Source organism: Choloepus didactylus, chromosome 16 (assembly GCF_015220235.1).
Source record: "Choloepus didactylus isolate mChoDid1 chromosome 16, mChoDid1.pri, whole genome shotgun sequence".
In the NCBI taxonomy this organism is placed as follows: domain Eukaryota; kingdom Metazoa; phylum Chordata; class Mammalia; order Pilosa; family Megalonychidae; genus Choloepus; species Choloepus didactylus.
In genome coordinates, this window is record NC_051322.1 from 62,544,956 (window position 1) to 62,571,346 (window position 26,391).

At 35.3% G+C, this 26,391-nt stretch overlaps 1 protein-coding gene and 1 non-coding gene across 4 annotated transcripts in view; one reads left to right on the forward strand and one right to left on the reverse strand.

The window, feature by feature from the left end:
* The window catches only part of METTL4 (methyltransferase like 4), a 48,091-nt gene that overhangs the window by 18,190 nt on the left and 3,510 nt on the right, over nucleotides 1-26,391 (reverse strand). For all 3 annotated transcript variants that reach the window (XM_037806181.1, XM_037806179.1, XM_037806180.1), the window contains 3 exons: nucleotides 25,774-25,836; nucleotides 5,223-5,592; nucleotides 2,994-3,063 (listed from right to left, as the gene is read on the reverse strand). In XM_037806181.1, coding sequence (XP_037662109.1) covers nucleotides 2,994-3,063; nucleotides 5,223-5,592; nucleotides 25,774-25,836 — 503 coding nt within the window. The remainder of the gene's footprint in view (nucleotides 1-2,993; nucleotides 3,064-5,222; nucleotides 5,593-25,773; nucleotides 25,837-26,391) is intronic.
* On the forward strand, nucleotides 15,648-15,751 carry LOC119511926. Its single transcript, XR_005212272.1, has one exon. It is a non-coding gene; the product is annotated as a U6 spliceosomal RNA (small nuclear RNA).

The following is a 26,391-nucleotide window of genomic DNA, read 5'->3' on the forward strand; positions in this document are numbered from 1 at the left end:
ACTCTGGAGGGCATTCATATGCACCATACAGATATCCCTTTAGTTTTTACTGTACTGGAACAGCTAGAAGGAAATACCTGAAACTGTAGAAATGCAACCCAGTTGCCTTGAGTCTTGAAAATGATTGCATAACTGTGTGGCTTACATGATGTGACTGTGTGATTGTGAAAACCTCGTGGTTCACACTCCCTTTGTCCAGCATATGGACAGATGACTAGAAAAATGGGGACAAAAACTAAATGAAAAATAGGGTGGGATAAGGGAGATGGAACGTTTTCGGTATTCTTTTTTACTTTTATTTTTATTTTTTTGAATAAGAAAAATATTCAAAAGTTGATTCTGGGGATGAATGCACAACTATATGATGGTACTGGGAAGAGCTGATTGTACACTGTGGATGATTGTAGGTTATGTGAATATATCTCAATAAAACTGTATAAAAAAATAAATTCACCTAACAGAGGCCAAAAATACTGAAACAGAAACTAACAGAATCAAAGGAAGAAAGAGACAATCGATAATAGATGGAGATTTCAAATATCCCACTTTCAATAACATAAAGAATCCTAGACAGAATATCAGCAAGAAAAGAGAGGTCTTGAACAACACTATAAACCAACTAGACTTAAAGGACATCTATAGAACATACCACCCAATCACAGCAGAATATACATTCTTTTGAAGTGCACATGGAACATTCTCTAGGATATACAGTATATTGGCCACAAACAAGTCTCAATCAATTTTAAAAGACTAAAATCATAAAAAGTATCCTCTCTGACCAACACAGAATGAAACTGGTTATTAATATAAGAAGGAAATCCAGAATATACACAAACATGTAATAATTAAGTAACACTCTAAACAACCAAAGAGTCAAAGAAGAAATCACAAGGGAAAATAGAAAATACTTTGAGATGAATGAAAAATAAAATAAAATAAAACACAGCAAACTAAATCTTATGGGATGCAATAAAAGCAGTGCTCAGAAGGAAATACATAGTTGTAAACACCTACATTTAAAAGAAAAGAAAAAATCTATACCAATAATATAATATTCCACCTTAAGATGCTAGAAAATGAAGAGAAAACTAACCCAATGCAAGAAGAAGGAAGGAAATAGTCAATAAATATGAGAGTAGAGATAAATGAAATAGAGAACAGAACATAGAGAAAATCAACAAAACACAAAGGTGGTTCTTTAAGATTAACAAAATATATAGACTTTTAGCTAGAATGATCAAGAATAAAAATGACTCAAATTATTAAAATCAGGAGTGAAAGCAGGAATATTACCATTGACCTTACAGAAAAGAAAATTATTATAAGAAATACTATGAATATATGCCAAAAATTAGATAACCCTGATGAAATGTACAAATTCCTAGAAAGACACAAGCTACCAAAACTGACTAAAGAAGAAATGAAAAATCTAAATAGACCTATAACATCTACAGATTGAGTCAGGTATCAGAAAGCTTCCCACATGGAAAAGCTCACAACCAGATAGCTTCACTGGTCAATTCTACCAAATGCTTAAAGAAGAATTAACACCAAATCTTCCAACACTTCTAAAAAATAGAAAAGAACACTTCTTAACTCATTCTATGATGCCAGCATTACCCTAACATCAAAATCAGACCAAGACATCATCATATATATCCCTACATCGTATCCCCTCCTTTGACTTCACACTCATACTCTACAGCACCCCCAAATCCTCTTCCTACTCTGCTTCTATATGTATTTATCATTTTCATAGCTGAACAAGGAGAAGGCATAGTCAAAAAAACATCTAACTATGCCCATAGTGTGTGGTTCCAAAATTCCTATTACTCTTATTTAGAGTGGTAAGTGTGGAAGGAAAGATGGAATTAAACAATCACCATTTGGCAATCATCATCATAACTGATTTGGACAAGAATCATCAATGGATGCTGTACTGGTTTCTTCTATGGCAGCCTTGACAAATTAGCTCAAAAATGGCAAAGTCATGAAACACAAAGAAAGACTGTTCCAGATTAAAGGATACTAAAGACAGTTGATAACTGAACATAATGCATGAGCCAAGATTTCATTTTGTTATAAAGGACATTTCTGGGACAACTGGCAAAATGTGAATATGGTGTGTATATGAGATAATAGTACTAAAACAATAACAGGGTTGTAATAATGTTTCTCACTTGATTTTGATACCATGAATATGTAAGAAAATAACTTCATTTTTAGGAAATAACTATTAAAGTACTTAAGAGTAACTTAGTCTTTCTCTTAAATAACTTGTTCTCAAGCGGCTCAGAAAAAATTATAAAGATATCTATACACACACACACACACACACACACACACACACACACACAGAAGGAATACATGAATTCTTTGTCCGATTCTTGCAACTTTAATAGAAAAAAAAATCCTGTTGGCACAACTCAAAATCAAAAAGCATAAGGAAGTTAAAGATAATTGTGAAGAAGTGTAAATTGCATACGAAGTTAAAGTCAAGAAACCAGAAAACTGAAGAAAGAGGAAATGTTAAATGAAGACATTGTCTAGAACTAGAGGGGAGATCTCTCATAGTTTTAAAAAATCTATTACAAAGAAATGTCTTCTTGGTAACTAATTAAACTTTTCATCTTTCATCCTAATACAAATACAAGAATGGATTAGACTGGTTATTACGGAAAACTAGACATATGTGGCACACATTTCTAAACTTTAAAATGTGATATCTAAGAAGGCAAAAACAGAACTCTGAACTGGTTCAGTCAGAAGTCTTAACCATTACTATACTACTCTTGGCATCCTTACATCTATATATCATTTCTGCTCAAGAGAATCATCCTGAATTACCTATAGAAATTAAAATTTTAAAACTGTTTAAATTTTTTAGTAGTTTCAGATAACCTACATCATAGAGTAATTTTTTTTATTACTAGACTGTACAAAGGACTATAGAGTTTTAGACAGCATACATTATTGATATTTCCACTTACCTGTTACTTCTTTTAACTGATTTGTTCTGCCATGGTGGATCTATCACAATGGCATCATATTTTTTCCTACCTGAAAACAAAGACACAATTTCAGAAAATACCTTCTATAAGTCATCACTTTAAACACAAAATATGTTCTTCAAAATTGTGCATACACTACAAACGCAAATTTAATGGAATTCAACAAAAAAAGAATTTGTGGTATTTATTAAAATAATTTATCTAAAAAAATTGGGGCTTTCCCTTATAATTTTTTACCTCTGAAACTGCAATATAATTTCATCTATAGCTATTTTTGCAGAGTCTCCCTGCAGATGACTACAGCACACTGAGTAGTACACTAATGTTTTATAAATTCCCTATAATTCTTGGCAGCTATATTAATACGGTCTTTATCAAGTTAGGGGCTTTACTTCTTTGGAACTATTTATTTTGAAATAATTTCAGTCTTATCAAAAAAGTATAAAAATAGTACAAAGAGTTCACATTTATGTTTCACTCAGCTTCCCAATATGTTAACTTCTTAGATAACAATACAATTATGAAAACCAAGAAATTAAATTGATACAATAATAAATGATATATCAACCACAGTAAAATTTCCCCAATTTTCTACTAATCAGGATCCAAACAAGTATCATGTTATATTTAGTTGCCATGGCTCCTGTATCTCCTCCAATCTGAAAAAGTTCCTCATATTTTATGACCCTGACACTTTTGAAGGCTACTGGCCAGTTATCTGATAGACTGTCCTACAATTTGGGTTTAATGTTTCCTCATGAATAAATGCAGACTGCTCACTTTTGGCAATGGTACCACAGAAATAATGTTGTGCCCTTATCAGAGCATTGTGTCAGGAGGTAAATAATGTCAATATGTCTAATTATTGCTGTTGTAACATTTAATCACTTAGTTAAAGTGATGTCTGCCAAGTTTCTCCATGTAAAGTTACTTTTCTTCCCCTTTGTAATTTATAAATATCTTGTGAGAAGTCCTTTGGGCCTATGCAAATATCCTGTGTCTCATCTTTTCACCCACTATTTTGACATCCACTGAGGATACCTGCCTGCAACAGTTAATACTATGGTGTTTTCCAAACGGAAATGTTCTAGTTCTATCATTCTGTCCACATTTATTACTTGGAATTTTACTATAAGGAAGAACTTCTCCCTTTTCCCCTTTTGGAAAGGTAAGTTTATTTTTAAACGTACAGTTTCATGAATAATCGAAAACATGCAAGTTAAAGTAAGAGGTAACAGTTTTTCTACTAGAGCAACAAACATCAAAAATCACATGAAAAAATGTCCAAACATAGCATGATTTTCTCATTAATTTATTCTACTGTCATTTACCTTTGAAGCGTTTAGTTACATGGATAACCACCCATGTGTAAGATGGCTTGACAGCAATTAAAGGAAGCTTTTCATTAGTAAGCTATGTTGTACTTGCTTCATAACTTAGAAATTTGCTCTAAAACATCCAAATAATAACAAATAGCTGAGTACATTCTATGTGAACAATATATCTCTTACCCACCTTATCCCTTGGAATACTATGCTACAACTTATTTAAAACATATATATCATTGCACTAAACACCTGATGCAAATTATCTCATTTAATCCTCAAAACAAACCTAAGTAATTATTATCACATATTCATTTCATAGATTAGGAAACTGAGGCTCAGTCTTATGAAGTTAATAGCTCAAAGATTCAGTTAGTTAAGCTTCATAATCCAAATTCAAACCCAAGTCTGTGTGATTGTGGATTTCAATGTTTAACTTCTTTAACTTTGTGGAAAAAAATGTTTCAAGAAATTTTAGACAATAAACTGGAACATTAGGTTAAAATGTAAACCAAAAAACTAGTAATGATCCAGAAATTAACATTCATATTTGAAGTGTTTCTACTTTGCCATAAAGAAGAGTTAAGTAAAGTCAATTGGTTAAACATGACTGTATTCAGAATTTCTAAGAGCGGTAATTATATTTCCTCTTTTGGGGACTAGTTAGGTTGTGAAATTCATTCAAAACAAGAATTTAAAATAAAATTTAAAAGAAAGGAAAAAGTCAGCTCTTTAAAATAGATTTTAATTCCAAGATTAAACTTGGAACCAAGTGTTAACCCCATCCTCATAAAATATTGACACTCATTCAAAATTTGGACTAGGTTTGACTTTTGAGGCTGCAGAAAAATGATCTATTTCTAATAATAAAATAATTACTTACAATTCAGAAGTGGTTGCATACAAGAAATGTCAGACAAAAGAAAACTGCTTTTTGGTGGCAGCAGGTATTTCTGCCCCATTAAAGTAATCATTTTTGTAAAGCTGGTGTTGTTTTCAACAACCCTTGAAAGTAAATCCTGCTCTGTAACAGACATATCATCTTCCATCAACTGTAAAACCTCAAGTTCCATTTCATTCAGAGAAGGCAAATATTTTGCCATTTCACATAATTCCGACAAATCGCAGGTATCAACTGGTAAAGTAACGGGCTCACTACACTTGTCCCGTTTGTCAGAAAGTGGATAAAGAAAACCACTTTTGAGTCCTTCTTGGACTAACCGTGAAGATCCATCCAAAATCAGCTCCCTGATCTGCAAGATACAAGAAAAGAAGGATATTGATATTAAAACAATTTAATAAAAAATAAAATTCCTACTGTTATTTGAATATTTGAATTTATAGATTGAAGTCAACATTCTTAATGCTTACAATAAAACAATATTATACTAGAACTAAAAGAATGTATTAGAATACATTTGAACTATTGTTTCCTAATCGTAAAATGAAACCACAGAAATATACCAACAATTAAATAACCAAATAATATATAGAAAAATATATCCTTAAAAATTTTAAAAATTAATTTGATAATACAAATATTTCTATATGAAAAAGGAATATCTACTCTATGAAGACAAGTTTAAATCACAACATTTAATCTTATATTTTTCTAGTGGTATAATTTTGAAATAAACAGATCTTTGATCAAATACAGCTTGACTTTTGGGAAAAAGTAATTATTTTAAATGAACATATAAGCAAAGTTTTGAAAAAAATACAAACTAAAATAATTGCAAAAATAAAAGCCTGTCATATTTATATTCAGTCATATAAAGGAATGAAGTCCTGACACAGGTGACAACACAGATGAACCTTGAAGATATCATGTTGAGTGAAATAAGCCAAACACAAAAGGACAAATATTATATGATCTCACAGATTTGAAATCATTATCTCAATTATAACAAATATGCCACATTAATGCAAAGCGTTGCTGGTGGGATGACAGGAATCCTATATTTTATGCATAATTATTCTGTAAACCTACAACCTCTTTAATAAACAAATAAATAAATAAATATTTTTTAAAAAGAAGCAAGAAGCTACAACATTAAAAGAATCACTCAATAGAAACAGACACAGGAATGACATAGATGATACAATTAGTGGAAAAGGCTGGGCAGGTTGGCTTGTAGCCAGTTTAAAGGATTGGAGGGGAGGAGAGAGATTACAACGGTATTTCATTTGTAAAGGAAAAATGAGCATATTAATAAGAGACATGGAAGCTATAAAAAAAAAAAAAAAAAAGACCAACTCAAACTTCTAGGGATGAAAACTATGGCGTATCACTTGATAAACATTGGCTTGGATTGACAGATTAGACACTGAATAATAAAAGATTAGTGCTGAAGACAGAGCAATAAAACAATCCAAAATGAAAGAGAAAAAAGTACCAAAAAAAAAAAAACAAATGAACACAGTATCAAAGAGCTGTAGGACAACTTCAAGTGATCTAATATATGTATAATTGGAATCAAGAATAAAAAGGGGACAAAAATACTTGAGGAAGTAATGGCTAAAAATGTCCATATTTAATGAAGACTATAAACTCACAGTTCCAAGGGGTTCAACAAACCCCAAAACCAAAAAGAACAAAAAAGGAAAACTACACTAAGGAACATCATAATCAAATTGCCTAAAATCAGTGATAAAGAGAAAATCTTAAAAGCAGCCATGGGGAGGAGGAAAGAAGGGAATACTTTTCATTCAGAGGAACAAAGACATGGAATATAGCATATTTCTCCTCAGAAACAATGCAAATAAAAAGACAGTGGAGCAATATCTTAAAGCACTGAAAGTAAAAAAAATAAACAATAAACAAAAAACCTGTCAAGCTAGAAACCAAAAATATTTTTCAAAAATGAAGACAAAATAAAGGCTTTTTCAGACATACAAAGAATTCATCAGCAGCCTGTACCACAAAAAAAAAAGGTTAAAGTAAGTGCTTCAGGTAGAAGGAAAATAATGCCAGATGGAAATACAAAGGAATGAAAAGCAGCATAAAGGGGAACTAAATAAGTAAGTATATAATATATTTTTCTGATCACTTGAATCCCTTTAAAAGATAACTGAGTGTTTAAACAAAAAATAACAAGTTAATAATACAAGTGGGGTTATAACATACACAAAATTATGACAACAAAAGCAAACAGGCCTGGAGGGGGAAAATGAAAGTATATTATTGTATCTAAGGTTCTATATCATACATAAATGGTATAATATAGTATAAAATCACTTGAAGGTACACTGTGATGAGTTAATGATATTTGTTATCAACCTTAAGGCAACCACTAAATTAACAGAACAAAATTTATAGCTAACAAGCCAACAAAGGAGATAAAGCAGAATCATTAAAAATACTCCTAAAGAAAACAGAAAAAGAAAGAAATGGAAGAAAGAATAGATAGGACAAAGAGAAAATCAGCAACTAGATGGCATATTTAAACCTAACCATATCAATACGTACATGAAATGTTAGATTGTCAAAACCTCCCAATCAGAAGGCAGAGATTGTAAGCTTGGTTAAAAAAGTAGAACTATGTGCTGTCTATAAGAAACACACTTTAAATACAAAGATACAAATAGATGAAAAGTAAAAAGATGGACAAAAATACCATGCTGTTTCAGTTTCCTGGCTGCTAAAACAAATGCCACTCAATGGGTAGGCTTAAACAATAGGAATTTATAGGCTCAGAGTTTTGAGGCTGGAAATCCAAAAGGAAGGCATCATCAAGTCAATACCTTCTCCCAGAACACTGTGGGCTGGCTGCAGCAATCCTTGGTCCTTGGCTTTTCTGTCACATGGCAATGCCCATGGTGGCCTTTCTTAGCTTCTCTGGTGTAACACAGTAATACCTTCCCACTTGTATTACAAGAACAAAAGATCACGAAATGTAGTAAAGATAAGAGACACGCTGCCACTGCAGTCGGCTGGCCATTGTTATGTGCCATACGGTCAGCTACAGTAGACTGTCTCGAGAAAGAGAGAAATCTGAAACTGAAAGAAAAATTACAGCTAGAAAGAGATATGCGAACTTCCACCTCTGCTCTAGTCACAGGCTTTCAGAGCAATCAGGTAAGAGAGATGATGAAATGTAAGTGCTGGCCTGTTGGTTTTTAAAATTAGGAGGTCGCAAGAAGACCTGCCCAATGGTTAGAGCTATCTTAGCTAAAAAGAACTGGGATCCAAAAACCTAGAATCCCTGGGAGGAAGAAGATAGTGACACTGATATAGAATAATAAAGAAGGAGGCTCCTGATCTCCAAGTTTGACCTCTTATATGAAGGAAAGCTAATCTCAAGTACAACATGCAGCACAGGCTCAAGTTTTCAATAATGCACAATAAATAAAACTATGGCCATGAGGGAATATGCTGCTGGGGAATTGACTGAATTGGGAAAAACCTCTCGGCAGCACCCCAGAGAGCGTTTAGAATCTTGGATGGTGCCCCTATGGGACAGTGGGGCTGACAGGATTAGTTTAACAGCTGGAGAGGCAGTAAAACTCAGCAACATCACTACTAATCCTGCTTTAAGACAAAAGCTGCATAATTTACAAGATACTGCTGGGACTCATTCCCTTACGGACTGGTTAATTTTAGCCTGAAGAGATTTGTGGATGACACCTGGTGAACTTCCTGATCCACCCACACGGTGGAGAACTACTGAAAAAGTTCAGGTTATGCTAAGAGAATTAGGAATGAGAGAAGCCATGTATTACCAAATGTTTCAGAACCTGACTGTACTATGTTTACAAGAGAAATCCCGGAAAAGGGAAAAGATCATTAAACCAGGACCTAGAGAATGGTACGGTGCTTTCGTAGTCAGTCCTCCTGACCCTCTAATGGCTCAAGAGATTTATGTAGTGGGAGACGCTATGGCTGACCTTAGTAATCTGGACCAGAACAGAGAGCAAGTCAGAAAAATAATAAAAAGGGCAAAGCCCAGAGAAAACAGACAAGAACAAGCCTCAAACAAAACAAACCCTATAATTCAGGGTCCCATTAAGGTGCCCTGTAAACAAATGTGGGCTGACCTCTTGAAAGCAGGTCTCGCCCATGAAGAGACAGATTAAAAAACCAAATCTTGTTTTAGTTGGTCTCTGGGAAACCTTAAAACCTGAACAAAAATTTACTAAAACTGTTAACTCTGAAGAAGTTAACTGTGGGGCCTCCAGCACCTAAAGCAGATGCTCGCTTGCGATAGATCACACCCTGCCCCCAGGAGCCTCTGTTAGAAGGCCCAGGTTGCCTGCAAGTTAGATGTCTACAAGGTGATTGGAGGCCACATTTGGAACTCACCATATATTGGGCCCCCTGAAATAAGCAAGAACATGGGCACTATTGGATACAGGGACTGAATATTTGAAAATGCTGAAAAGCATCAAGGACACTGGGTTACTGTCGATGGCTATGGCAATCCTGCCATGTGGGTAAAACGAACATGTTTAACTCTTGCAATTGGTAATTACCCCCCCTCAAAGAAATATGTAGTACATATATTCCCCCAACAGGAAAATAGTTTAGGAATTGATGCTCTAATGGGTCATACTCTGCACACTACTGTGGGTGAATTATGCCTATGAACACAAGTAGTGAAAGTGGTCTTGAGGGAATGGGCTAAATGGAAACCAGTCATTCTACCAAGCCCAAAGCAAACTGTGCACACCAAACAATACCTACTGCCAGGTGGGCGTCAAGAAATAACTGACAGAATTAAGGAATTGGCAAAAGTGCAAATCATACGAATAGCACAAAGTCCCTTTAACAGCACTGTCTGGCCGGTAAAAAAACCCAGTGGCACTTGGAGAATGACAATAGATTATCGAGAACTAGATACAGTTATCACTAAACACGCTGCAGTACCCAACACAGCTGAACTACTTGATCAAGTGATCACTAAACTGGGGTCCACTCATGCTGTAACAGACTTGGCAAATGCTTTCTATAGCATACCCTTAGATCCTCCATCCCAAGATCAATTCACCTTCACATGGGAAGGCCAAAACGGTCATTTACAATCTTGCCACAAGGATATTTACACAGTCCTCCCATCTGTCATGGAATAGTTGCAGGGAATTTATGAACTCTAGAGCTACCAATTACTGTTATATTATTCCATTGTATAGATGATGTCATGTTAATATCATATTAACAGATTCTTTCACAGATGCAGAAATTGCTTTAAGAGTTATCTACCATGAATTAAAGGACAGAGGATGGGAAGTTAACCTGGCAAAATTACAAGGGCCCAAGATGGCTGTAAAGTTCTTGGGCATCACCTGGTCTGGTGAGACCTGAAACATTCCAGACAAAGTCATAGAGAAAATTCTGCAACAACCATCCCTACCACTATCAAACAATTACAAGTTTTTATAGAAATTATTTATTTATAGGCAGATATCTAACCACATTTAGCCCTAGTTCTCAGACCTTTATATGCACTTATTAAGAGAAGGGAAACATGGGACTGGGGGAAATAAAAACAGGAGGCTTTTGATCAGGCAAAGCTCTTGGTCTCCCAAGCCAAAGCTTTATGTTCTCCTCTACTCCAACACCATACTTACTTGAAGTAACCCAGAGTGATGAAGGCAAAAAGAGCCTACTAGTAATGCTTGTGGGGTTTTGGTCACAAGTCTGGAGAGGGACAGAAACCAAATACACAATAATGAAGCAAAAGTTACTTGCAGTATATAAAGCCCTTCACAAGTGGAGTTAATTACAGGAGCCCAAACTAGCTGTGAAAACTGCTTATCCTATTAAAGGATGGATAGAAGGTTTATTGACTAAATCCCAATCTGGAATAGCACAGTTACAAACTTTACAAAAATGGGACATATACCTACAACAGAGAGGAAATTTATCAACTAGTCCTCTCAGCCAAGCCCCAATAAAAGGTCCTATTCTATTTGAAAACCTGATATTCCACCTCAGGTGGAAGCCCCTGCTTCAGTTTTACCCAAAGTATGCAAAAGCCAACCCCCACCCCCCGCCGCCGCCCGCCCTAATGATGACACCAGGTATACTGATGGATCAAGTAAAGGTAATACTCAAAACTGGGTAGCTGTGGCCATACAGATGAAAACACAGTATGTGGTTAGACTCTGGTCTAAGACAAAGTGGCCAATGGGCTGAACTGCGAGCAGCATGGATGGTAATAACAAGAGAAAATTAGCCTCTTATGTCATGTACAGACAGCTAGTCTACTGAGGACTCACTTTATTGATGATTCAATAGCATAAAAACAACTGGCAAATTACAAACCACTCCCTCTGGGGTGCTATTATGTGGCAAGAAATGTACTCACACCTTTCAGCCCCTGAAGCAGCTCTAACTGTTTTTCATGTACTAGTCCACCAGAAAGCATCCCTGCCCAGGTAACCAAGAAGCAGACACTTTCGCCCACATGTCTCATTTATCCCACACCTGCTGAAGAAACCACCTTATGGAAAAGTGGTCACAGGGGGACAAAGTGGACATAGGGGGACAGCCGTGGGGTGATGTGTGGCAAAAGCTTAAGAGTCCCTATAAAACATTCTGACTAAGTGCATGTTATACAAGGTTGTGATGCCTATTCCCACCTTTGGTCACGCTCTATACCTCACAATGGTGGGAATGTGCATAAAGCCAAGTGTCCTTAGAAGACTGGCAAACAGACTATATAGGACCTTTACGTGTCAGTGCTGGCAAATGTTATGCCTTAACTTGTGTAGATACTAACACTAGCCCCTTGTAAGCTTTCCCAGTGCAGCATGCTACCCAGCAAAATACCATCAAAAGTTTAAAATGCCTCAGTATATTATATGGGACACCACACCACATAGTGATCAAGAAACACATTTTACTGGACATGATGTTCAGCAATGGGCAAAAGAACAGGAAACAGATTGGTATTTTCACCACCCCTATAACCCTACAGGAGCTGGGTTAATAGAATGAAAAAAATGGCTTATTAAAACAGCAAATAAGACAACTTACTAAAACCCATACCCCAAAGAAATGGACTTCTGTATTAACAGATTGTCTTACCTGCTTAAACTGGACCCCAAGTGCTGCACATGATATCTCCCCATTTGAGTTTCTGGCATGGCTGATGTCCAAAGCCCCCAAAACTATAAAGGTATCAGCCACATCTTCAGGTCATGCCCCAGAGGTGGATGGAAACACCTTGCTACTACAGACACCTTAAGCTCTGCTTGCCGGAAAGAGCTCAGTAGCTTTGGCTCTTCAGTGGACAGTGCTTCCACATTGACTCAGCTGCACAGTGCCGGAGGGCGCTATGAGACAGACCAGCGGAATCCTGGAGCCCATCTTCCTGTTCTCAAGAGGACCAATGACACTACAATATGAAGATGCATAAGAGATATATCCACCAGGGAAATAATAGCCAGAATGATGTGATTAGAACCTCTTAGGTTGGCGATGGGACCTGCTCTTATGGAGGGACAGCATACGTGATATTGTAAGCTTGGCACTTGTCCAGCAGCAGCCAATGTTTTGGAACCGATGCGGGAAAACTCCACTATCGTTTTGCTTGCTGGTAAAGACCTTCCTATCCAAGGACCCACTAAACATTTAAGTTTATGCCCTTAGGCCTCTCTTCCCACTGCATGCAAGTTCACCTAATATCTTCCTCAAGTGGCTGCAACCTTAGAGCAGTTCACAATCAAACTGACTGTTGGGTGGGTGGATGTGTACCAGCTTCAAGTAGCTCTGGCCTCCCACAAATATTCCCACTGTTTTTAATTAACTAGAGTAACTGGATAATAACTGTTAATCACTTATGTCCCCCAAAGTGGCAACTACCTAATTCTAATACTCTCTATAACTATTCTCTCTCTGTTCAATATGCTAGTCCTACTATTAGAGAACATCTAAACAAGGCTCTCCCATTTATGACATCTATTTGGGGTGGCCTGACCTGGATGGTTGCTGAATATGGCATCCTAAGCACCACAACTCCTTTGTGTATTGAAAGACATAATGCTTCTGACTTAGCTGTGCACTGACACATGGGACGGCTGTCCACATTGGAATGTAATCAAAACATCATGATATGGCAGAACGAATGCACCGGAAAACAAAACAGCTCTAAACAAACCAGAGCATACTTGCCTCCCCCAGGTATTGGTTGATTACGTGGAACATGCTTTTGGCCCTATCTCCCCTACAACTCAACAGGTAGGTGTACTCCTGCCAGGGAGCATTCATAAAGTTTTACCTAGCATACCACAGAATTTCCCAGCTTTATAAGATCACTTTGGTCTAAGAGTAAAGCACTCCTTAGCCTGGTGGGAATGGCCACTTAATATTTTTCTTCCTAGTGCTGGAACATTGGATGCATTAAAACAAATTATAGCATTAGCAAATTTTACTGCTCATGCCCTGAAGAACCCCAAACATGGCATAAGCCTTTTAAATGAAAACACCACCCAAACCGGAAAGTAGTGTTACAAAACCATATGGCCTTAAGATATGCTCACTGTCATTCAAGGTGGAACTTGTAACATAAATGGCACCACCAGTTGCAAATATATATCTCATGAACATACATATGTCACCAATGCCTTAGCACACTTACAAAATTCTATAAGCCATATCCAAAAGTTAAGATTTATAGACTCTTTTTTCTCTTGGCTCACTCACCTATCCTTGCATTGGAGTTATACTCTTTTTATTGGCACACTGACAGTACTGATAATTTGTCTATCTCGTCGCTGTTTATATTGTAGTTGTGGCCTCATTTCTCAACATCACAAGCTATTAAACCTCTACCCTCCTGTTCCCACACTCAGGGACCTACCTATGCAATAGAGGTAGCAGAAAGATTTTAAGAGCTGTGAGACCAGGTGGATTGTAACATAGTAATACTTTCCCACTTTCCAGTATCTCCCAGCAAGTATGCACATTCCTGCATGTACTCTCTTAGCTCTGTGCCTTCGTTAGCCAAGGCTAACTCTGACCAAAGTTATGCCCAGAGAGGCAAACATTAAGAAACAGTTAGCTTTGTCAACAACTATGTGCATGTACTCTCTTGGCACCATGCCTTCTTTATCCATTCCCACTATAAAACCCTGCCTTCTCCTCTGGTCACTGTGATGACTGAGTTCAGAATTGCTGCCTCTCCTCTCACTGCCCAGGACAAGGACCCCATGTAAGCCCCCAATAAAAACTCTATCTTGCTCACCAAGCTGGACTTGTATGAGTCATTCTTTGGTCTGTAGTACCCCTCGCAGTTCAGTAGAAGGCTGTCTTATTACACAGCCCCTCACCTTACTCGGAACATCTGGGTTCTGTTGACTTCTGGCTTCTACCCATGCCTTTCTTTCTCTGTGGCCTTACCTATAAGGCCTTCAGTAATAGGTTAAGACCCATCCTGATTCAATTAGGCCACACCTTAACTAAAGTAACATCATCAAAAGTCCCTATTTACAATGGGTTCACACACACAGGAATGGATTAAGATCAAGAACATATTTTTCTGGGGCACTTAACTCTAAGCTACCCACACTAACAATAGTTAAAAGAAAACTAGAGTAAGACAAAGTGGATTTCAGAGGAATGACTGTTACCAGAAATAAAGAAGGTCATTTCATAATAAAGGAGTCAATTCATCATGAAGACATAATAATTCTAAAGGTTTCTAAAAGAGAGTTTTAAATACAAGAAGCAAAAACTGATAAAACTATAAGGAGAAAGAGTCAAATCTATAAATATAATCAGAAATTTCAATACCTCCTCTCAAATACCTCCACTTACTGATAGAATAAGCAGACAGAAAACAAGTAAGGATATAGAAGACCTGAACAACAATATCAGTGACTTGACCTAATTGACATTTATAGACCATTACAAAACACAAGAGAAGAACACACACATATTTACCAAAATAGAACATATTCTTGGCCAAAAACAAGTCTCAATAAATTTAAAAAGATGCATGTCATACAAAATATGCTTGTGACTCACAACAGAATTAAGTAAGAAACCAAGAACAGAAAAATCAATTGAAAATCCTTAAATATTTGGAAACTAAATAAAACACTTTTAAATGATCCATAGGTCAAAAAAAAAATCAAAAGAGAAATTAGTGTTTATTGAATGGAAATGAAAACACAACATATTCAAATTTGGGGGATGCCACTAAAATAATACTTAGTGGAAATTTCTGGCAATAAACATCTATCTTACAAAAGAGGAAACGTTTGAAATTAATGACCTCGGTTTCCATCTCAAGAAACTAGAAAAAGAAGAACAAAAATTAAATCCAAAGCAAGCAGAAAAAAAGATACAATTAAGATCAAAGCAGTGCATGCTTCAGTGGCACATATACTAAAATTGGAACAATACAGAGATTAGCATGGCCCCTGTGCAAGGATAACATTCAAATTTGTGAAGTGGTCCATATTTTTTCAAAGGCAATATACTAAAGCTAAATGTCAATAGGGAGGGATATAAGGGAGGGGTATGGAATTCTTGTTGTTGTTTCTCCCTTTTTATTATTTTTTTTTTATTCTTTATTCTTTTTTTTTTCCTCTTCTTTCTTTGTGGAAGAAATGGAAATGTTCTCATATAGATTGTGGTGGTAAAGACATAACTATGTGATTGTATCAGGAGCTACTGATTGTTCACTTAGGAAGGATTGTATGGTGTGTGAAGAAAACTGTTTAAAAAACAAACAAAGGTACAAGTGCTGGAGAAGATAGGAAGAGAGAGATATACCTATTCACTGTTGGTAGGGAAGTAGAATGATACAGCCCCTCTGGAGTCCAGTGTGGTAGTTCCACAGGAAGCTAAGAATAGAGTTGCCATATGATCCTGCAACCCTGTTATTTGGTATATACTTGAAGAAATTGAAAGCAGGTACACGAATAGGCATTTGCACACCGGTGTTTATGGTGGCAGTATTCATGATTTGCAATGGATGGAGGTGGTCTAATGGTACATCAATGGATGAACAGAAGGGCAACCTGTGGTGTGCACATACAACAGAATACTGAGCGGCTGCAAGAAGGAATGAAGTTGTGAGCACGCAACCAGACGAATGAACCATGAGGATGAATGAACCATGAGGACATTACATTGAGTGAAATAAGCCAGAAATGAAAGGACAAATATTGTAAGGCCTTGCTAGTATAAACTAACTAAAATGAGCAAATGCTGAGAATTGAATTTGAGAGCATAGGTTATCAGGGTATAAAACGTGGGCAGAGATTGGGCAATTGATGATGCAGAAGTACAGAATGTTCAATAACGCTTAAGGTAAAGGTTACAGCAGTCACATCTATTCCTGAGTTTTAACTGTTATTTAAGAGATGCTCATTTGGCATAAAATCTATATTCTCTGTAATTCAACGTGTATGGTCAGTTTATTTAAACAAGATAATTATATAGAACCTAGAATAAGGGATGAGATCTTGTTATTCTGTACAGGTTAATGTAATACCCTGATACACCTCAGAGTATTTTGGGTAGAAAATAAAAAAGTAAAGTCCCCTTGAAGAATGGGGAAAAATGTGGAAATATTAAACCTCCCCACCTGGGGAATTCCTGATATTCTCTCAAGCATTAGGTACTCCCAATTTAATAAATCAAGCCCTCAATGTTGGTGCTTGCAAAGATTGACGCTAACTTATTCCTGCAAAGAAGTTATGCCTACTTATAATTATTCCTAAGAGTCACCCCCAGAGAACCTCTTTTGTTGCTCAGTTGTGGCATTCCCTCTCAGCCAACTTTGCAAATAAACTCACTATCCTCCCCTCTACTTGGGACATGACTCCCAGGGGTATAAGTCATCCTGGAAGCATGGGGCATAGCTCCCATGGATGAGTCTAGCCCTGGCTTCAATGAATTGAGAATGCCTTCTTGTCCGCAGGGAGTAAAAGAAATGAAACATCACAAAGTTTCAGTGGCTAAAAGATTTCAAATGGAGGAAAGAGTCATTCTAGAAGTTACTCTTACGCATTATATAAATATTCCTTTTAAGTTTTTAGTGTATTAGAATAGCTAGAAGGAAATACCTGAATCTGTTGAACTGTCATCCAGTAGACTTGATTCTTAAAGATGATTGGATAACTATATAGCTTTCATTGTGTGACTGTATGATTGTAAAAACCTTGTGACTGATACTCCCTTTATCCAGTGTATGGGCAGATGAGTAACAAAACAAAGACAAAAATATATATAAATAATAGGGGGGATAAAGTATGGGATGTTTTGGGTGTTCTTTTTTATTTTTATTTTTTTCTTCATTTTGGAGTAATGAAAATGTTCTAAAATTGACTGTGGAGATGAATGTACAACTATATGATGATACTGTGAGCCAATGATTGCATACTTTGGATGGATTATATGGTGTATGAATATACCTCAATTAAAAAAAAAAAGGAAAGCAAAATCTACCTTTCCCAAAATCAACCCTTTCCAGTTGTCCTTGCAGCTAGGATTTTGGATGTAAATCAGATGTTTCCAAGGAGATTTGGAAGCTAGAACTATGGTGGATAGCATCTATGACGGTTAAGTTCATGTGTCAACCTGGCTAGGGTATAATGTCAAGTTGTTTGGTCAAGCAAGCACTAGCATGACAGTTACAGTGAGAGTATTTAATAGATGGATTTACATTTACAGCTGACTGCATCTACAATCAACAAAGGAGACTGCCCTCAGCAATGAAGGCAGTCTCCTCATCCAATCAGTTGGAGGCCTTAAAGCCAGAACTGAGGATTTCAGAAGTCAGAAAGAATTTCTGCTTCTACTTCAGCCAGCTAGCTTCTCCTGGGGAATTCAACTATACCTTCATCAGAGTTTCCAGCTTGCAGCCTTCTCTATAGAATTCAGAATTGTCAATCCCACAGGTCATATAAGGCAATTACTTCAATATTCAGTTGGTTCTGTTTTTCTGGAGAACCCAGACTTACATACAGCATCTTTCTGAAGCTCTTAGCCATTGTTGATGGCTAACAAGGTTATGTTTTCCCTGCAACAGTGTTCATAGATCCATCCTCCAGCTTCTTTGGTGTGATAATTAGTTTCAGCAGTGGTGACAGCTGACTAGTTTTGCTTCCGGCATTGCTGCAACAGTGGCCTCAGAGCTCCCCCAGCAGATTTGTCTTGTTCTGGGTATCACTCCATGAGGCTCAATCTAGAACCTGCTCCTTCAACCCTTCTCTAAGATTTTAAAAGCTCCTAATATCCTTTGCAAAATCCCTTCCTGCTTATTTTACCTAGCATAACATCTATTCCCTGCACTTAACTTTGACTGTTACAACTTGCTATTAGCAAACAGGGAGATAAAAACCAATTGAGAATTGAAATGTTTGCTTCTGGGAAGAGAGAATTAGGGGTTGGGAGGGGTGGTACAAGAGACCACAGTTTTTTGTTATGAGCCTTGTACAACTATTTGGCTTTTTAAATTGTGTAAGTTTATTAAAGATTCAAAATAGCCAAATAAACAAAAACTCATTCAGGTAAAGATGAAAAAAGAGCAATCAAAATCTATGATAGAAAACAGAAAAAAAAAACAGAGAAAAATCAATAAAACCAAAAGCTGGTTCTTTGAGATCAATAAAACTGATAAACCTCTTGCTAGACTAATCAAGAAAAAAGAGGAAGACCCAAATCTCCAATATCAGTAAAGTGAAGTGAAATTATGACAGATTCTACAGTAAAAGGATAACCAGGGAGCATTAAGCTATTAAATATGCTAAGAGAGAAAAAAAAAACTTAAAAACAGCTAGAGAAAAATAAAATACTACATGCAGAGAAACAAGTAAAATAACAATGAATATTCTAATCAGAAATCATGGATACCAGAAAACTGAAACAATATCTTTAAAGTCCTGAAAGACAAAAACTGTTGGCATTGAACTAACCATCAGAAAACAAAGCAAAATAAAGACATTTCTCATATGAAGATATGATAAGAGAATCCAATGTCAGCAAACCTACCATACAAAACATGCTAAAGGAAGCTTTTCAGGCTGAAATGAGAGGAAAAGTGAGATCTTTAAGACTAAAGGAAGAGCAATAAAAATGGTAAATATCCAGATAAATATAAAAGGACTATCCTCTTCCTTAAGTTCTTTAAAATATGCATGCATGCTTAAAGCAAGTAGTAATAACATTACCTGGTGGAGTTTTCAATGTATGTAGATGCAATATATATAACAACCATAACAGAAAAATCAGTCATGGTAGAAAGGAAGCTATATGGTTGCAATGTTTCTACATTTTAAATGAAATGGTATGCAATCATAACTCCAAGACTGTGAAAGATTAGGTAAATATTATAATTGCTAGAGCAACCATTTGAAACATTATATAAAATGCCAATAGATAATTTAAAACGGAACACTAAAAAATATTCCAATAATAAAAAAAGGCAGGAAAGGTGAAATGGATGAACAAAAAGCAGAGGGGAGACAAATAAAATAAATAATTGAAAAATAGACTTAAGTCCAATCAAGTAAAGTTACATTAAATGCTAATAGTCTATACTCTGATTAAAGGGTTAAGATTGAAAGAGTACATTAAAAAAAGTCAACTATATGCTGCCTATAAGAGACACAATTTAAATATAAAAAGACAGATAGGTTAAAGCTTAAGGATAGGAAAAGATATACCATGTAAACAGTAACTATAAGAAGACTGGAAAGACTGTTTCTATATATAGATAAAATCGACTTCAAGAGACAATGTATTATTAAATATAACAAGGGACATTTTCATAACAATAAATGCTTCAATTCACCAGGAAGACATAATAGTCATAAATATGTATGTACCTATTCACAGTGCCTCACTATAAAAGGGAGACACAGGCAATACATTATAGGAGATTTTAAAATTCCCCTCCCAGCAACTGATAGACCAACTAGACCAAAAATTTCTAAAGACACAGAAGTTCTGAACAACACTATCCACCAACTTGATCTAACTGACATTCACAGAACACTATATCCAATATCTATAAAATACATATTCAATAGCACACAGCACCATCACAAAGATAAACCATATGCTAGGCCATAAAATAAGGCACAATAAATTTTAGAGGACTGAAATCATTAGATAGCGTGCTAGCTTCCAAATCTTATATGAGAGCAAGTATGCTCTGGTTTGTTTAGAGCTGTTTTGTTTTCCAGTCCATTCGTTCTGCCATACCATGATGTTGTGATTACATTCCAACATGGACAGCCATCCCATGTGTAGATGCGCAGCTAAGTCAGAAGCATTATGTCTTTCAACGTGCAAAGAAGTTGTGGTGCTTAGGATGCCATATTCAGCAACCATCCAGGTCAGGCAATCCCAAATGGATGTCATAAATCGGAGAGACTTATTTAGATGTTCTCTAATAGTAGAACTAGCATATTGGACAGAGAGAATAGTTATAGAGAGTATTAGAATTAGGTAGTTGCCACCTTGAGGGACATGAGTGATTAACAGTGATTATCCAGTTACTCTAGTTAATTAAAAACACTGGAAGAATATTCGTGGGAGGCCAGAGCTACTTGAAGCTGGTACACATCCACCCACCCAACAGTCAGTTTGATTGTGAACTGCCTCTAAGGCTGTGGCCACTCGAGGAAGATTCATTCTAACTGAGAAATCAATAACCTGAAGATTTCTAGGTAAACTCCAAATATCTGTAAATGAAACATCATACTTTTAAATAATTCATATAGTTCAATGAAGAAATCACAAGGAAATTAGGAAACATTTTGAATGGAATGAAAGTGAAAATATTAAATGTCAAAATGTGTGGAATGCAACTAAAGCAGTGATTAGAGGAAAATTTACAGTTTTAAATGCTTATACTAGAAAAGAAAAAAAGATCTAAAATCACCAACCTACAGTTCCACTTTAAGAAGTTAGAAAAAGAAAAGCAAAGTAAATAAAGAAAAGAATAAAGAAGAGAAATCAACAAAATAAAAAACAAAGAAATTTAAATTGTTAAAGAAAATTAACAAAGCCAAAAGCCGGTTCTTCAAAAAAAAATTTTTAAATTTACAAACCCCTAACAATAAAGAGAAAGAACAAAATACCCAACACAAGGAATAAAACGTTTATCACTACAGATCCTACAGACATTAGGAAAAGTACATTAACTCTAGGCCCAGAACAATTCACAGGTGAATTACAGCAAATATTCAAGGAAGAAAACATCAGTCTCACACAAACTTCACCTAACAAAAATTGCAGGCAATTATGTGAGTGTATGGGACTAATTAATGTCCCAAATAAAATATTAGCACATAAAATCCAGTAGCACATTTGGAAGTGATATATCATGACTACTTGGAATATATTTTACAAATGCAAGGACGGTTACATAGGAGGAAAAATCATGGAAAAGATTAAGAGAAAAATCAACTATTCAATCTCCATAGAAGCTTAAAGGATATTTGATGAAATTCAATACCTAAGCTTGATCATAATACTCAAAAATAAATGGCAAGTTCTTAATGTTATTTCCAACTTGGTCCAAAACCTAATATTATGCTTAATGGGGAAATCATCCCTACTAAGTCAGGAACAAGGACATCTTCTCTTGCAAATATTATTTAATATTGATTGTATTTTCCGGCCTATACAATTAGACAAGAGAAAGAAATTCGAGATATCATTGGAAAGGTGTAAGTAGAACTATCACAATTTGCAGAGTAATAATTGTATATCTGGAAAACCAAAGAGATTCAATTTAAAAAATTACTGTAATTTAAGAAATTTGCAAGGCCTTAATAAAGAAAATGTCAGAGAATGACACAACAGAAATTTGAACAAATGGAAAAACATTCATGTTATGTTAATGCTTCCCTAATTTAATTTATAAACTTAACTTGCCATAAAAATTCCAGTAAAGTTTTCTCTAACTAGATATTAAAATTGATCCTAAAATTCATACACAGAAACATAAAATAAAACTTAAAATAGCCAGGGAAATGCTATAAAAGAGGAACAATGAGGAAAGGATAGGTTTGGTGGCACTAGCACTACAAAATATTAAAATATATTCATATTATATTCAAATTATAAACTTCAAAAGAGACTGGCAAATGAATAGAGAGACAGACAAATTAAATAAATCTCAAAGTCCAGAAATAAACTCAAATACATGGGTGAATTTAGTATATTTAGCATCTTAAGGTAGCAGTGAAAAATTCAGTAAATAATGCTGGGATAACGGGTAACCATCTGGAAAAAAAACAGATGAATCCATATCCCACACTTTCACCAGGATGAAATCTAAATGGATCAAAGATTTAAATGTGAAATAAAACCATAAATGTTCTATAAGAAAACATGGGGAAACTCTTTTATAGCATTGGAAAGGAAATATCTTTCTAATTATGACTCAAAAATCTAGAAGTCATAAAAGGAAAAAAAATAATGCATTCAACTAAATAAAAAAATACTGTCTGCATGGCAAAAAATAATTAAAATTAAAGTTCAAATTCAAATGACAAACTGGGGGAAACATTTGTGCAACCTAAGTTTCAAACAGCTAATCTCTCTAATATATAAATAGCTCCCATAAATTAATACGAAAAAGAACAACTCAATTTTTTAAATGTGAAAAAAAAAACAGTTCTCATGAAAAGAAATACAAATGACTTAACCATATGTAAAAATGCTTAACTCCACTGACAAAAAGAGAAATGCAAATTAAAACCATACTGAAATACCATTTTTTACCCAACAGATCAGCAAAGATAAAAACACTGATACCATACTATAATGGTGAGGGTGTGGGAACAAGCAAAATTGTACCTTTCTGATATGCTAATAGAATGGTATTATCTCTAGAGTAGCAATCTGGCAATATCTATGAAAATATCCAAACCCTCTGATCCAGTAATTCCGTTTCTTGAAATCTGTCCTGCAGATACACACATACATGTGGAAAATGACAAGTGTTATTGGTTGAATTTTGTGTCTTCCAAAAAGAAATGTTCAAGATCTAATCCCCAGTCCCATGAATGTGATTAGTTAAAATGAGGCCAAACGGGATTAGGGTGGGCCCTAATCCAATATGGCTGGTGTCCTTATAAGAAGGGAAGAATTGGACACAGAAAAACTGCCACAGAGAGGCGGCCAAGTGAAGACGGAGGAGGCAGAAATTGCAGTGATACTTCTACAAGCCAAGGAACTACAACTGGGCTGTCAAACACCAGAAGCTAGAAGAGGCAAAGAAGGATTCTCCCCTACAGATTGGAGATCGAGCAAGGCCCTGCCAACATCTTGATTTCACACGTCCAGCCTCCAGAAATGTGAGACAATAAATTTCTGTTGTTTTAAACCATCCAGTTTTGGTAATTTATTACGATAGCCCTAGGAAACTAAGAACAGTGCCTAAATGCCAATTAAAGACTAAGTAAATAAAACAATGAAAAACAATGATATACATAAAACAATTTGTAAAGTATGTCTAAGCGAAGGGAAAAAAGCAAGACAATGAAGTATGCTACCATCTAAATAAAAAAGGAGGGAAAATATATGTACATACTGCCTTTGAATACATACACAACCTCTGAATGGGTAGGATACACTGGGATAAAGAAACTGGGGACTGGAGGATGGGGATTAGAGAAAGACTTTTCACTGTATCCTTTTGTACATTTTAAATTTTATCATATGAATGTATTATCTGTCCAAAAATAATGTCACCTGCATTTAACACCCTATTAAGTCCAAACTTCTTAAAACGGACTTACAAAGCCTGACATAACCTGCTACTTTTTACGTCTCCAGTTTCATCTCTAACTACTCTCCCCTACACATTCCACTAGCCAGCCAGCTGAACCATTTTCAGTTCCTTAAACAAGCCATATTCCATATTGCTTCTTAACTTCAGCATATGCTATTATTCTCTAAGCCTAGGACATTCTTCGTCACTGTCTTCTTATGATTAATGCCTACTCAATGGTCTCAAGCTTAACAAACATCACTGCCTCCATAAAGCCTTCCTTGACAGCCCCTCCACAAGTCTGGGTTCGACATTCACTCTACATGCCCCCAAAATATCCCATAATTCTACTGTATAAATTCTACTCTTTTACAGTATCCTGGAATTCTACTCTGGTAGTTTTTTACAGTATTGTTATTTAGTTTAATTGTCTGTGTCCCTCAAGAAGATCATAATTTCTGTGATACAGGGATTGTATATATCTCCATCTTTTCTAAAATCCTGTTAGTGACACAATGTCTGGTATATAGCTGGCATTCAGTGAATATTTTTAAGTGAATTACAGTAATTTAATGAGTGAGTGAATGCATAAATGTATAAGCAAATAAAAGAACTAACTGGGAAGGAAGAGAGTGAGACAGGTAGATTCAGTGAAGGAAGTAAATAAGGCAAGTTGTTTTCCGGGTTTTACCTTAATGCATGTTACTTCAAGTAACCTACATTTCTTAGCTATTAACAGCCCTGCTATCAACCCTTTTAATAGTTCATTCTTGGATACTACATTACAGCAAATAGATTCTAATTTCTATGAAATTATTATTTGAAAATATATGGCCATATATTATCGTTATTCAAATGTGCTACTACTACTCTTATTTAGAGCTAAAAGAGCTCTAAATAAGATTTTGAAAATATCCTATGACTTTTTAAGTGTTTGAATCCCTTCTGTAGCACACAAATTCTTCATAATCTATAGTTAACAGTAACAGTCACAACTATGTTAGTTCATTTAGCAATCGGTATATATTTGAACTCAAGAAATTCTATTCACTAATATCATTTAACATCTTAAAATAAAATTATTCATCTTTCTTGTTTCATATCATATCCTGTAATTTTGCATGCAAAGTTCTGCAGTTTAATCTTGCAGCTGGCATTTCTAGGCAGCAGGTGTGTTTCCAAAATTAAAAGATACCGATTTTTGGTATTCAAAGATTTAACATTTGTCTATTCAGCTATCTTCAGTTCATTTAAGATCCACTGTTCTATCACCATCTTAATTCAACACGTCCAAAACTGAATTTAGTATCATCCCTTCTAAGCCAAAATCCAACCCCAATTTTCCCATAGTGAAAGATACTCCATGGACAACTAGGCCTAAAATATTTGTGAACCCTTTGTTTCTTCTCATTTCTTCAACTCCTCAATCTCATTTATCTCTAAATTCTAGAAATACATCCTTAACAATATTCATGCTTCCTTTTGCCACTATCTTTATAAACTATTTTACTTATAGACAATAGGCTTTTATATTAAATATGGGAAACCAATAGAAATATTCGAATTTTTAACAAAAACTGGTTTAGACTGTTCATTATTATAAAAATAACAAATCACTTCACTATTGAATTACAATACTGATCAAAATGATTACTTGATTTTAAGAACATCCTTATTTATGTAATACATTATTTATACTATGTAAAGCATGAATCTTCCAATTGTGATCAATGAACATTTTACACCTACCTTTGTATGGTATTCCATAGCATCCAATTCACCTTGATTGAAAGCAACACATCTTTTACGCTTCTAAAGGATAGACAAATAATAAGAAAAAGTTATGTTGCCATCTATCACAGTATTGAGCTTTTGATATATATTTCTATTGTCTTTATCATATTTTTCATATTGTGTGTTCCAGATTTCAAGAGGTAATATGTTAAGATCAAAATCAATGCAAAGGGTAAGGACTAAAGAGGCAAGCTTTTCCAAAGTAAAAAAGTAAATAAGTAATTACCAATTTAACAGGCAATGAAAAGTCACCCCAACCTTATCCACTTTTAATAAGAACTAGTACCATGTAATAAAACATATCACAAGCACCCACTGAGCATAAGGCAGCTGTGACACAGTGTGAAGTTACCAGGGTCACCTATCAGTTGATATACATGGTATAATTATTCTCAACTTTCTTTGTTTCTGAAGAGAGAAACCACCCATGTGCTACCACCAAAAGAAATCCCAATGTACTTATAATAGCTCTTTATGACTGATCTGAAAGTTAGTTACAAATCAGAGATATAAATAATGTTCTCCATCTAAAAACTCCATAGAAAAGAACACAGAAGACAGTGCAATACAGAG